This window comes from Emydura macquarii, unplaced genomic scaffold (assembly GCF_026122565.2).
Source record: "Emydura macquarii macquarii isolate MOO-44397 ecotype Brisbane River unplaced genomic scaffold, CSIRO-AGI_Emac_v2 contig_1253, whole genome shotgun sequence".
Classification (NCBI taxonomy): domain Eukaryota; kingdom Metazoa; phylum Chordata; order Testudines; family Chelidae; genus Emydura; species Emydura macquarii.
The window spans coordinates 45367877-45382267 of record NW_027131390.1 but is presented as its reverse complement, the minus strand read 5'-3'; the positions used below and the strand labels follow the sequence as shown (position 1 = coordinate 45382267).

General features: G+C 42.1%; 1 protein-coding gene across 1 annotated transcript in view; it reads left to right on the top strand.

The window, feature by feature from the left end:
* The first annotated feature begins 738 nt into the window (after window positions 1-738).
* IQCA1 (IQ motif containing with AAA domain 1) overlaps window positions 739-14391 on the top strand; it is a 141467-nt gene continuing 127814 nt past the window's right edge. Inside the window, exon 1 of the mRNA XM_067548658.1 lies at window positions 739-1014. Coding sequence (XP_067404759.1) covers window positions 1004-1014 — 11 coding nt within the window. The 5' untranslated portion in view covers window positions 739-1003. The remainder of the gene's footprint in view (window positions 1015-14391) is intronic.

Here is a 14391-nt window from a genome sequence, read left to right as displayed (position 1 = left end):
AGTCTGGGAGGATCGTGCCTAACTGCAGTGTGGACATACCCTTTGTGCCTCAGTTTCCCATCTGTAAAATGGGGATAACAATACTTCCTTTCTCCTGCCCTTTGTCTGGTCTATTTAGGGGGTAAACCCTCCAGAGCCTGGGGTGTCTCATGAATACATACAGGCCCTAGTACAATGAGACCCACACCTCTGACAGAGCTGGCGCAGGGAAAGCAGATAGGGCCATGCCCAAGGGCTGGAGTCAACAGGGGACCGTGTCCATCAGGAGGCCAGTACTCAGGGGCACATCTTTCCACTCCCCTGCAGACCCAGCCCTGCAGCACTGCCCTGTTCACTTCCGGCGGCCCAGACTGCCTGACTGCTGTGTGGAGCGGAAGGTTTCCTCAACTGCCACACAGTTAGCCCCCCATGTGATACTGGGCACCCCACGCCTGCCTCCCGGAGGGCCAGGGTACTCCTCCCCCAGAGGGGTGCTAAGAAAACAGTCCCATGTTTTTGAAATACAATGTTGGCAACCCTAGCCTGCAGCACAAGGGTAAACCCAGGCACAGGCGGCAGCAGGAGGCCCACCGGCTTCCATAGCAACAGCTGGGGGGGAGGGATTGCTGGGAGGCTTGGCGTCCAGTTGCTAAGCGAAGGAGGGGAGGTTGACAACCACTGTAACTAGGTGCGCGGGGCACAACAAGCAGCCTCCAGCAACAGCTCCAAGGCCCAGCCAGTCTGACCTGCCAGGAGCAACATAAGCCACTGACGCTGGGGCAACCCATAGTGCGGAGCCAAACTGCCCCAAGAAGGGGCCCAAAATCATGGTGCTTCGGGGCCTCCCAAGCAGCTTCTGATTGGGGCCACTAGAGAGAGTTTGTGGCACCAGTTTTTTAATTTTTTAGTAAGAAGTAGGCAACCCCCCTCCATCACCATCATCACCCGCCTCCAGCAATAGACACAGCCATGGTATTTTGGATGGGAAAGTAGTGAAGCGAAGACAGGAGGAAAAACCAAAAGCATGTCGCACAGGTAAGTAAACATCTCACCCAGTCACCTGGGGAGATGTCGCAGGAGGGAGGGGGCGGAAGGGGTACTTTGTTTGAAAAGCAGCTTTGGAAAGAGCCAGGCTCAGAAAACTTAGTGCTGTGGAAAAACCTGGACGGGGTGGGAGGGTGGTTGTGTAAATTCACCCATTTGAAAAACCTAGGGGGGGTGTAAATGTGTGTGTGTAAATTAACCCAATTTCATTTACTGCTATGCAAGGATTCAGAAAAATGTTCATGTCCTCTTACTTCCTCAATGTTACTTTGCAGTATTCCCAGTACAAGAAAGACAGGGGGCCACACTGATGTAATGAGATGCTGTCAACTTGCAAATCATATTTACGGCTGATTTTTTTTTAAACCTACCATTGTTAAAAGTAACACCTAAAATTAACCTCAGAAGAATTAGAGAGGAAAACTTCCTCTGAGGTCCTCCCCCCCCCCCCCCCACCAGTTTGTTTACTTTGTGTATAGTCAGTTTCCCTGTTTATCCTCTACAATTAGTCACTTTCCCTTCCTGTTTGTGTGGGTTATCAACCAGCAATAGAGAAGAGAAAAATCATTTAAAAAAATTATAAACAAAAAAAGAAAAATTGAAATGGACTAGTTTCCAAGCTGGTGTACCTCTTTAAACAAAAATACCATTTTGCATTGTTTTGTAAAAGCAGTCCAGGCAATGTACTAATATAATATTACTAGCTCAATTTTCAAAAGTGACCAGTGATTTCAGATGCTGCAGTTTTTAGGTGTCCAAATTTAAGGGGCCTGGTTTACAGGGTATGCCTACACTGCAAGCTGGGGGGTTGATTGCCAACTCAAGGAGACATATTTACACTAGCCCAACCTTCACTCTAATAATAGAGTGTAGCCATGACAGCACAAGCAGCAGGAGGAGCTAGCTGCCCCAAGTATGTCTTTAATATTTGTGACAGGCACACACACAGGGCAGCGAGCCCCTTCTGCCCATGTTGCTGCGACTACTGTCTATTTTTAGCACACTAGCTCTCAAAAATCTAGCATGAGTATGTCTCCTTGAGCTTGGAATCACACCCCAACTCAAAATGAAGGCACACCCATAGAATGAGCCGAGCGCTCACTTCCTTTACAGGTCTCAGATTGGGCACCCAGAATCATTAATCATATTTGCAAATTTAGGCTAATATTACTATTATTTGTACTCTGCTATAACCCACAATGTACTAGGCTACTGTTCTTCCCACACAGGGGAAAGATTGTGTCTTTTGTTTTAACAGTTTACAGATACAGCAGTATATGTGTACTGAACTCTCATACTTACAATACATAACTTTAGAAGTTTATATTCTTGCAAAATCTATATGCTTGTGACAAGGAACAACATGGCACAGTATGAAAATGTCTGCCAGGTGTCATATTAATGTCTCTTAAAAAATTATTACTTTATTACACACACATTACATTAAAAGGAAAGGTTACATTACATCAAAAGTTGGGATATTCCAGAATTAAGATTGCTTGTGCAACATTGATTTGGCCTCTTGTGCGTATGCATTATGATACAATCTTTAATTACACTATCACACATGATTTCTTCCACTGGTTTTTTTCCCCCTATTTTTTCCATCCCGTCCCATCTATCCCTGTCGCAGTCCTGTCTCTTTTGCACCTCTGGTTCCTAGTCCCAATTCCATTCTCCACTCCTCAGGCTTCTCATTCTTGTTCCAGTCTCCTTGTCCAGCAAGTTTCAGTTCTCCCTATCCCAGCTCCTCAGGTGATCTGCCTCTCTCTGCCACCTGGCCTCCAGTCACACCCAACTATGTTCCCTATCCCCACTGGCTACCAGTCTTAATCACCTTTCTCATCCAACTCACAGTGTTCTCCCCACCACTAACCCTCGGCTCCTCATCCCAGATCTGGTGGCTGCAAAGGACAATCCATGATGTTCTTCCCAGGACTTTCAGCAGATGTCATGCTTCAGGGAAGAACAACGCCTCTCAGAGTTTTCCATGATGGGTTGGACTTCCAACCACCCAGTACTCAGGGCTGAGCCTTAATCAAGATTTAAAGAAAGGGGAATAGAAGAGAGTTCAACTCCTCCTCCTCTGCTAAAGGGAGATGGGAGTTCCCTTTCTGCTCCCCTGCTTGGGTAAGCAGGGCTCCCTCACAACTATCCCTTCATCTTTGGCTTCCCATCTTGTTTCAATCTACTTTAGCCACTGGCTATAATGGCACAGTCTGGCACTAATTAGACAATACAATTGGTATAGTATCTTTTAAATCACATTAGGGAAAGCATACCAATTAGTGAATACAATTTGTATTCAAACTCCAACTTTTAAAATAACTACCAGCCATATTAAAGAGCTAAGTTTGAACCCTTCTAGGAAGTAATCTTAAGGCTCATCTTCACTGCAGTTAATTTGAGTTATAACACAAACGTTGCCCCTAACTCAAGTCCCATCAATGCACAGAAACCATAAGCTGAGGGGAGGTGCTTTAAACTCAGGTTGACTGGCCTGTCAGAGGGTACAGGATACAGCTCAAATTAGTGCAACTCATCAGGTGCTACGACAATCCTTCTCTGTTACTAATTTAATTACTTTTTGCAGTTGGAATGTTATTTTGCACTATGACTGCTCTCACTCAAGTAAGGCTAACTGGAGAGGAGTTAACTCAAGTGTATATATTTTGCGTTAACTCTGCAATGAAGAAATAGCCTCAGACACAATTCTTTATTGAACCCTTAATTGAAGGGGCAGGGCATGGCAGGGTGTTAATCGGTTCTTCCAAAATGATACACAGTCCAGCTACCACAAGGTAAGAACTTGTACAGGTTTTATTCCAAACCAAGAAGTGAAGCTGGTGAGATACTCCAACTACATGCACCTTGGGTTAGTTGGCCCAGTCTGAGTGATTACTCCATTCAGATATAAATAGACATTCATAGCATGGGGATAATTGCAGTGTCCAATACAATTATTCACAAGTACACATCTGAATAATCTGCCACCTGTATAAAGCTGAATTAAGTAATTGCACAGGTTTTTGTAGTTAGATGATTGCACATCAGTAAATCAGTGTTGCAATAGGTGGTATTTTTTCCTAAAACTCCAGCTGCTGGAATTTGGTTATTACCTGAGAATCTTAGCTTCCATTTAAAAAAAACAAAACAGTTTCTAATCTTGGTGGCTGCAGAGAAAAGCTTGAAAATGTGATTCCTAAATGCTCCAAGATTAGCAGGCAAATAAAAAGACCCCAAAATGTATCATCTTTTAAATCTCCTGATGTTAAAACCAATCTCATCATTTTTAAGTACTTGGGCTTGGCAATACTGATAAATCTATGTACATTTATTTTAATGTATGATCACTTAGTACACTTTTAAAATGTTTTTGTAACTCCTCCCTGACGTGCTTGAAGGGCTGTGGGTGATGTCAGGAATCATGGGATAGGAGCATGCCTTACCTTGCCTTAGCTTTCTTATGTTTTTCACAGCACATCTGAACTGATTCTCAGTGGGTTAATGTGAATGCTCTTATATGGTTGTGAAATGGATTGAATTTAACAGTTATATAATGTAAATTGTATTTAAGTTAAAAAACATTTTGAAATGAGTTTAAAAGGCAATTAAGGGACCATCTAGCTAATTTATGCTATCCAGGAGGGACACAATCTTAGTTATCATTGAAAGATACAGGGCAAAATTATTTTGGGGGACCTGTCAACACAAGGAACCTGTCAATTCATAAGGTTGTCCCTCCTGAATGGAGACAGTTGGCCTGTATAGACATGTCACAGAGAGTGTTAGTCCAATCCTGCAAAGTGCTGAACACATCCTGAGAGGTGCTGACCATCCTCAACACCCACTGACTTCAATAGAGGCCTGATCCAAAACCCACTGAAGTTAAGTATTCCATTGATTTCAATGGGCTTTGAATCAGGTCCTGGGAGCTGAGAATGCCTTCAGGAGGCATTCAGTACCTTGCCAGTTCAGGCCATTTTCTTTCAACGGGAGAGAGAGTTGGCAAGTCTGGCTGGATATGTTCAACATTTTCTAAAGGACAGTTGTAGTTGGAACACTCTATAAAGGGTGCACAGTATTGTATTCACTTAGGGCTGCTTAGGAAATGCTCAACATATCACACTTTCTAAATTATTCTGATGGCTAACATTTGCATACAGATATACTTTTGTTCAACACACAACAGGAGATTTTCACAGATGTGTTTGCATTGCATATTTTCCTGCTGAGTGTTCTTCCACCTTTACCAGTTCCTCAACCTTTTATGTGGCTTTTAAGAGCTTGAGCAGTAACTTCTCAGCTTGTCCAAGCCTTGCTAAGTCAGGCCTAGTAAAAGCAGAGCCTGGGCCATTCTATGAATAGTACTAACTTCTTCTTTTATGGCATCCGCCATTGCCATGAAAAGAAAATAGTGAAGATCTTTTAAATATTCATCATGATTCAACATAATCCAGTTGTCAGAACTGAGAATACTGGATTTATATAAAGTAGATAATTGAACACCGAAAATAAGACCATCTTTGGTCTCTCCCCTTCCAATTCCGACAAAGCAGCTAAAAGAAACCAACCATTTATTTTATGTCATCGAAAATATTACATTAAAAGAACATTGTTAAAGGTTGCAAAGTCAAAGACTTAAAAATTAGGAAATACTACACTTAAGGATGCCTTTGCAACCTTAATTTGCCCCCCTTTTGTGTATTCATTTTAATGCAGTCTTTAATTACATGATCATATACTATTTGTGTTAGGGTAGCAAATTATTTTTCTTTATGTAGGAAGTTACTGCAATGGTGAATCAGATTAATTCATACATTATTTAAACTACCTTGACTATCCAATAATCTTTATTTTCTATTAGCCCTAATGTCATTACTCTGGCAATTCGGTAAACTTCAGGTTGTCTGGTCTAATGCAGACAATGGACTGTATTACAGAGGTTTTTTTAAGATGTTTGTATTTTATGAAAGGGAACAACAGTGCATTCTTTTTTTCTTTAGAATGACAATTGATATTTTATGAGACATGAACATACATTTATAATAAAATTTGGTGGCAGAGGTTTCACTATTTCTGTTCAGTATTTGGGAAAAAGCTAGATGTTGTATTCACATCAGATGTTGATGATGAAATGCTTTCAAGTCCAACAGCAGCTAAGGAGCATGTTAAACAGCAACTACTAAAGCTAGCCATTTTTAAATCAGTAGGTCTGGATAACTTGCATCAAAGAGTTTAAAAAGAATTGGTTGGGGAGCTCTCTTGACTTTTAATGTTAATTTTCAATAGGTCTTGGAACACTGGAGAAGTTCCAGAGAACGGAAGAAAGCTAGTGGTGTGCCTATATTTTAAAAGGGTGAACAGGGAAGAATGAGTAGTGATCAATGGCTCCATGTCTAGCTGGCAACCGGTCACAAGCGGAGTGCCCCAGGGGTCGGTCCTGGGGCCGGTTTTGTTCAACATCTTTATTAATGATCTGGAGGATGGGGTAGAAATTGCACCCTCAGCAAGTTTGCGGACGACACTAAGCTGGGGGGAGTGGTAGATACCCTGCAAGGTAGGGATAGGATACAGAGTGATCTAAACAAACTGGAGGATTGGGCCAAAAGAAATCTAATGAGGTTCAACAAAGAAAAGTGCAGAGTCCTCCACTTAGGAAGGAAGAATCCCATGCACAGCTATAGACTGGGGACCAAAGAGCTGGGCAGCAGCTCTGCAGAAAAGGACCTGGGGGTAACAGTGGATAAAAAGCTGGATATGAGTCAGCAGTGTGCCCTGGCTGCCAAGAAGGCGAATAGCATATTGGGCTGCATTAGGAGGGGCATTGCCAGCAGGTCACGGGAAGTGATTATTCCCCTCTATTCGGCATTGGTGAGGCCGCATTTAGAATATTGTGTCCAGTTTTGGGCCCCCCACTACAAAAAGGATGTGGACAAGTTGGAGAGAGTCCAGCGGAGGGCAACAAAAATGATTAGGGGCTGGAGCACAGGACTTATGAGGAGAGGCTGAGGGAACTGGGCTTGTTTAGTCTGCAAAAGAGAAGAATGAGGGGGATTTGATAGCGGCCTTTAACTACCTGAAAGGGAGTTCCCGGGAGGATTGGGCTAGGCTGTTCTCGGTGGTGGCAGATGATAGAACAAGGAGCAACGGTCTCAAGTTGCAGGGCAGGAGGTCTAGGTTGGACATTAGGAAAATGTTTTTCACTAGGAGGGTGGTGAAGCACTGGAATGGGTTACCTAGGGAGGTGGTGGAATCTCCATCTTTAGAGGTTTTTAAGCTGAGGCTTGACAAAGCCCTGGTTGGGATGATATAGCTGAGGTTAGTCCTGCTTTGAGCAGGGGGTTGGACTAGATGACCTCCTGAGGTCCCTTCCTACTCTAATATTCTATGATTCTATGACTAATCTATGACACTAATTAGAAAGTTTCAGGCTATCAAGGATAATGATTCTAACTAAAAGCTTAATATGATCTGATAATAGTAGTTTTAGATTTTCTTAAGTTTTCATAATGCTTATCTCTGTGCTTAGTTTTTGTGTTTGCCACCTGTAATCTAGGAGAACATGCTTGTTAAAACAAGTCTAAAGGAGGAACAGAGGTGTTTTGAATTAGTGAGATGACACTGTAGCTGCTAAATAAGCATTTTGGCTGACTGGGGGATTAGATTGTTTTATAAACACACATGAAGATATTCCTTGACCACATGTTTTTATTCAAGTATATTTCTTTCAAGAACTATCAAGTATACTTATCTGAGATAACAAAATCAACTTCATGTTGAAAATATTTTATCATGGAAAGACAATGTTTATTGCCATCCATCTTGTATTCTAAGACTGTCCTGTATAATTATTAGAATTACAGAATTTGAAAGAGTTTGCAGGTTCCATTTAGGAGAGAGTAATTGGATTAAGGGCCATGGTCTTCTGTTTTGGAAGAAAACAAAACATTGTCAGGGAGAAATTTACAATTACAGTTATGCTAGAAAACAGACCATATTCATGGAAAGGAGTTACAGTTGTATAGCTTTCTCCAGATATGAACCCTAAGGATTAATAGAGAATGTTGGCCCACTGAAGACTTCAGGACATCTGAGCAGAATGCTTGTCCTGTGTCTGCAGTCCTCCCCTCCCCTCACCAGCAATGGCAGTGCTGCCCGCCAGCGGTACAGCTGGACACTACTTCCCTCTCCAAGGGAGAAGAAGCTGTGTGGAGTGGAGTTAATGGTGTAATAAATCTCATTCCTGTGCACAATACAGTGCAGTGTAAATTAAGGAGTCTTAGAGCTGGAGCATACAGTAGAGAACAGCCACTCCCTGGTTCTGGATCCTGTCTGGCTAGCCACGTCCCACCCAGCCCTTCAACATATATAATGCAGTACAGGATCTTTGATGTGGAGAAGCTACTGGTGGTTATGTGATGGGGATGTAGTACTACTGTAAGACTGCAGAGCTGCCATTTATATACTTCTCCAGCCACAGACAACATAGGAACATTCTTCCAATTTTGCCAGGGAAAGCATGCGTTTGCTCCGCTCCTTGTCTCAAAGAAGAGGGCATCATATTGCCCTCAGACTGGATAAGCTGCAGTGGTTAGATAAAAGGCTGCTCTGTAGAGCATGGTACGGTAAAATTCAGCATATGGTAATCCCCTCCCCACCTAAACTGCGTGAATTGCTATTTCTGGCTGTTCTATTAAAATTCACCAGCACCATGCCCTTCTTTGAGTAAAGAAGTATCTTTTCATCAGCCTTGTGAGTTTGGGCAACAGCAGGTGCTTAAAAGCTGTTGAGATGCAGTGTTACAGCTGGTGTTTAGTGAAGCAGGCTTTCTGGCCTTTGCAGTGGTTTCCCATTACGTTTGTGCCAAACAGTCTTTTATCCTGTGTTCCTTCTCTGTTGTACTGCTGAAGAATGAAATTAGAGAAGGCAGAAGTGCATGGCTGTTTGTGTTAACAATGCCAGTGTGCTGTGTTTACTTACTGCAGTGATATCTAGAGTCTAGCCAACTTTATCCTTCTTTATGTTGCCCTTTTGCTACTGAATCTATAGAAAATCATTGGCTGGCCTGGAAATAGTCAAGGCAATTCATGTAGTTCCACTGTATGCTCCATCATCTTGAAATAGCTTGGGAAGAATTTTAAAACCAAGCTTAATTTTAGGGATACAGTGAGCAAGTTTGACCCAAAACTGGAATTGAAAGGTTTTGAACAGAACAGGTTTGGATAGCCTTTTTGGGAGACAGCTAACCTTTCATTCTCATGGGCCTCAGGAACCCCTGCTTTTTTCTGGGACCAAAAGCAAAAATATACCAAGAAAGAGAGTGATGTCCTTATAGTATTTCCAGCCCATCCAGTACCTGCGTGTCCAGCCCTGTGTGGATATGCAAAGCGGGATGAGAGCGCTTGAGGGAGCCTTTCTCCCTTGTACCCTGATGTAGAAGTCTCCCAATGGGAAGTCACATTTCTGTTTGTGTACACCAACCAGCAGACAGACACTGCACAGAGTGTGAGTTGCACCTTGAAGGGGAGTAACAGCTCAGCTGTTACAGTTCAGACACCTTTCTGTAAGCCAAAATACCTTCTGTGACTTCTGCTGGAGTACAACTCCCCTCTCTTCATCATCCCCACAGAGTGGCTTGAACTTCCAATCACTCGCCCAAAGTATTTTGATTTCCCTCTGCTAGCTCTGCAGCAGATGTCAACTAATTGTTGCTGGTTCACAAAAATTAATTGACATAAATCACTATAGCCCCAATCCAGCAAATAGTCAGAGGAACAACTCACATGCTTAATGTTAACCCTGCAAATATTTCAGCATGAATGTGGAAGAGGTGCAACAAAAATAAATGGATTAATTTCAGTTCTGTTGAAAAAAGCACATAAGTTAGTTTTTCCAAACTGAAAAAGAAATGCCAGATGGAAATGTATTGTCAGGCCAAAGAGAGGAATATTAAATAAGTGTCACAGATAACTTGACAGTGTTTTAAACAATTCTTGTATCAGTTTGACCACAAAAATGTATTTTTAAGCCTCACTTTTAAATGAGTAGGTCGTACTTTATTCTGAATAATAAAAGTGAAGTTCAATCTAGAAGAAGTCATACCATGGCACAAAGGCTGGATGATTAATAAAGTATTCTTGATTGACTAATAATATCTGGACTTTGTTTACTCTCTCTGGCAGCACAGAGAGTTGAAGGGATATATTGATCAGGAAGGCAGGACTCTCTTCTCCCCAAAGCCATAAGAGCTGCCAGAAAGTACTTTAGGGCCTCTGGAATTAAGTAAGCATATATATTTTTCTCATCCCATTACTCGATGTTGTTTATTTTCCCCTGTAACATTCCTTGCCTTTCAGCTGCTATGGCAATCAGCAGTACTGCTCATACTGTGTGTGTGCGCATGTGTAGATATCTACACACACACAGTACACAAGCAGAGGTTAACTTTAAGAACATGGACACAAAGAATGAAAAGTACACTCAGTTGCGTTAGTTCCCCCTACACCTCATATAGTGTAGGTTAGACCTCCAAATAACTCCTCCTTCCTGCATCCCCTCTTCTCTTGAATTACACTTTCAGAATTTGAATGCGGTCATTTACACTCTTTATAGTTAACTGCAATTGCTACTACTTCTGCTGCTTATTCCTATCACTGCTGAGTAAGCATGCTGGATGCCCCAGGCACAGTTACAGATCCTGAAAACACTCATGCACTCATTTAATTTTACCACCATGCATAGCCCAATTGAATTCAATGGGACTACCTATGCTAGAAATGTTAAGCATGTGCATGATTATTAGCAGGATCAGGGTCATAATTATGCTCTTCACCATAACTGGGTTAAATTCACTTCTTATGTAACTTCATGCACCAGTACTTGTGACCCACTGCCTAATAACGAAGGAAAGTGAGCATGATGTCTTGATGACAGCTCCTGGTGTACATCACAACTAGCAGAGATCTTCCTTTAAGATTAAAAGAAAAGTCAGTAGCCAGGATTTTGTTTTACTCTTTCCTTGGTGAATAGAAGCCATTTTTGCCCATAGGTCCCTCTTTCTCTAAAAGACAGGGGTGCAGTGCCCTTTAAACCTTGTGCGGGGGGAAAAACCTTAGCAAATGGGCAAAATGAACAGTGAGTTTAGGGCCATATGCTGCCTGGTTAGTAAGGTGGGGAGGGCTCAAAGGGCCTTACTCACCTCCTATAGTTCCAGGCTGTGGCCAAGCACTCCCCTGAGCACAGAGATTTCTCCTTCTAGCGCATAGAGTGCATTAATCACCCTGAAAGAGGAGGAGAGACCATAGAAACTAAGGGAGATTGCAGTGGGTGTGCTCCCTATGTGCCCCTACTAGCTCAGGAAGAGACTGTGCCTCATCTGAGCCCGAATGTTACTGTGCACATGGACCAGCCCTGCCTTAGTCACTGATTATTTACGTGAGGATTTGCATAAGCATGATCAGATCTGGCAACGTCTTCTGAGACTCAAAACACACTTCCTTCATCACAGCTGCGTAGTGCCCATTCTGGTTATGCGTCAGCTGGCTTATCATCTTAAACACTGGCAGGGTCAGATCCTTAAATGATGTAAGTCAGCATACACCATTTGAGGATCTTGCCTTGCTTGTTTTGATGTCTCTTTTCCCTCCTGTTTCTCTTCCTTGATGTTTTATTCTTTGTTTTTTCCGCCTTTCCTTTCCTTTATTTAGATTGAATGGTAATGCTGGAAAAACAGACAAATATGTCATGATCTCCACAGACATGAAACCAATCCATGAGAACATGCTTGCATTAATTTCTAATTATCTTACACTTATCAGATTCTTAATGCTTATGGTTTATACAATTATTTCCAGTGTGTTTTGCCTTATGTTAACATGCTTTAATTAAAAAAAAAAAAAAAAAAAAGCATTCAAAAATATAAAAAGAAACTGTGACTATCAGCTGGCACAATGGGAGAACACTTGGCACTCTCCCCAGTCTGGGGAGATAGAAAGAGGTTATTGTAAAATGGAGTGGACAGTTGTATGGGCAGTTTTGGTTGCACTGATGCCTATTGTCAGCTCTGAAACCACATGCATTTGAAATGTTCTAGCCTGAGGATACCCACTGTTCATAAATCAGGCCTGTAGTTGGAGTACAGTCTATAGGACCAGACATCCTCAAAGATTTATAACCGCCCCACTGCAAAATTGATTCTGGATACACATTGCTAGGAAAGTACAATACTGTATTGTGTTCATCTGTGCTGGAGTACCCCATGAGTCTCACTGGTTTCCATTCATCTGAGTCCCCAGTTCTAAGAAAGTGTACAAAACCCCCATTGATCAATTGGCTGAGCTGTCAGGGCACAACTAATGGTGCTCTTGTTTGTGCCAATCTTTCCTATGTTAGTGATTTTATTTTGTTTATCTCTTGCACCTGGGTTAATTGCTGCAATCTACTGATTCATTCGGTGCAATGGGACGTAAATGAAGTAGGAAGAAAGGAGGAAAGATGTGGGTGGGCTGTAAATACATTAAGAAGAGCAAGGCCAGCTGCAGCCTGAAAAAGCTGAGAAGTATAGTCTACACTTTAAAAAAATTAAATCATGTAAATTCAATAGCAGTGCTCAGATTGTTAATAGTTTTGCTGAGCATTCTCATGAGTCACAATATATCCATCAATAACCTTAAGAAATAAACAAATAGAGAGAGTTCAAGCCACTATGTCCAAGATGAGAAACCTGACTGCAATATTATTCTGTTATCACCATAGCCTCATTACAGCTGCAAGTGTATCATTCAGTATTATAAAATGCATAGACATGAGGGAACAATTGATTGGCTTACAAACATTCCAATCTATGCACAGGTTGCAGCTGCTTAGCCTCATCATCACAACAGAAAATGAATACACAACTGCACTCTCAGTCCCAATCAGACTAGCAAGATATCTGTTCCGAAATGGCTCTATGAAATGTAACAGATATAATTCTATTGCATCCCTGCCCTGTCCTCCTGCTTTACTCTGGAATGTAGGGTTAAGCATTATCTTTCTCCCAGGTGCCAATGACAGCAACAAAGGTTTGATTCAATGTATTTAGGGTCCTTCTCTAAGATAAATAGATATATGGCTCAAACCTCACCCAGAGCAGTACTCTTATTTCTGGCTCTCGGAAATAAAAATAAAGCTTTCCTAGTCACCCTTACGGGAAGCTTTTCCCCCCACCCACAAGCATTCGAAAGTCATTCAGAAACATGGAACACAGGAATGTTTAAGTTGGGGAGAAACAGTTATACAACCAAAAGAAACATGAAACAAAACTATGATATACATTTATATACAACAAACTGAGCAATCCAAATTATCACACCAAGAGTTTGATCATCTTCCAGTCCCAGATAATAAATCTCCAGTGTATGTAGCTCCGCAGCCCTGTATCACCACAAACTCCACCCACCAAAAACCGCACTCACAGTTGAGTTAGTGTCAGTGATAGCCAAAGGACATCGGGAGTGGTTCTCCTCTGCTTGTTAGTGCTAGACCTCAGAGAGCTATTCTGCCAGATCTGATGCCAATGAGCAGCAACCTAATCCAGTCCAGTGATTCCAGCTCTACCTCCACCGGTTGAGTGGGTTGGGACACTGTGAAGTCAGCTCACTATTACCACCGGTGGTCTAGTCAGGACTTCCCGTGGAACCCACTCTACTCCACTGCTGCCAGTGAGGCCTTTCCACAGAGCCAGCACTACTACTTCATCACTACTAATCCAGACAAACCTTTCTATGGAGTTCTTCACTCAGGTGAATTCCACATAGGGAGCACAGAGCAGAAGAGGACCCTAGGACAAATTTCTACTCTCTAGTTCAGAGTTCTTCAAGACAAAAGCCATTCCTCCTATCTCTTTGTTGAGGCCAAGCTTTGTTATTCAACCAAAGTCAGTCTCTTGTTCAGACAGGGTCATTCCTCACCCATGGTGGCATATCCTGCACAGTTCTATGTTCTTTCTTGAGCACAGTACTGGCAACAACCTATTATCACATTTACACATGAAAACATAAACCAGTTCCAACCAAAACAACAAAAACTCAATATGTGGAATTATGGGTAAACGACATCACAATTCATGTAAATGATGTTAGCCAGAGCTGGATTTTCCACTTCTCCCCAACAGAGGGAGCAGAGAGCTCCATCTCTATAAGTTTTCTAGCCAGGCTGCTTGCCTTAGTTTTTGGATGAAGTAAAACAGTACTTTCAGTAGACAGGAGCCTCGGCTGCAAAGCCAGTTTTGGATACAACCCTCTCCAGAATTCCGAGGGAGTCAGGTCTGGTTTTTTGATTGCAGCTTATATTTACATTACAGATTTAAACCTTGTTATTTATTTG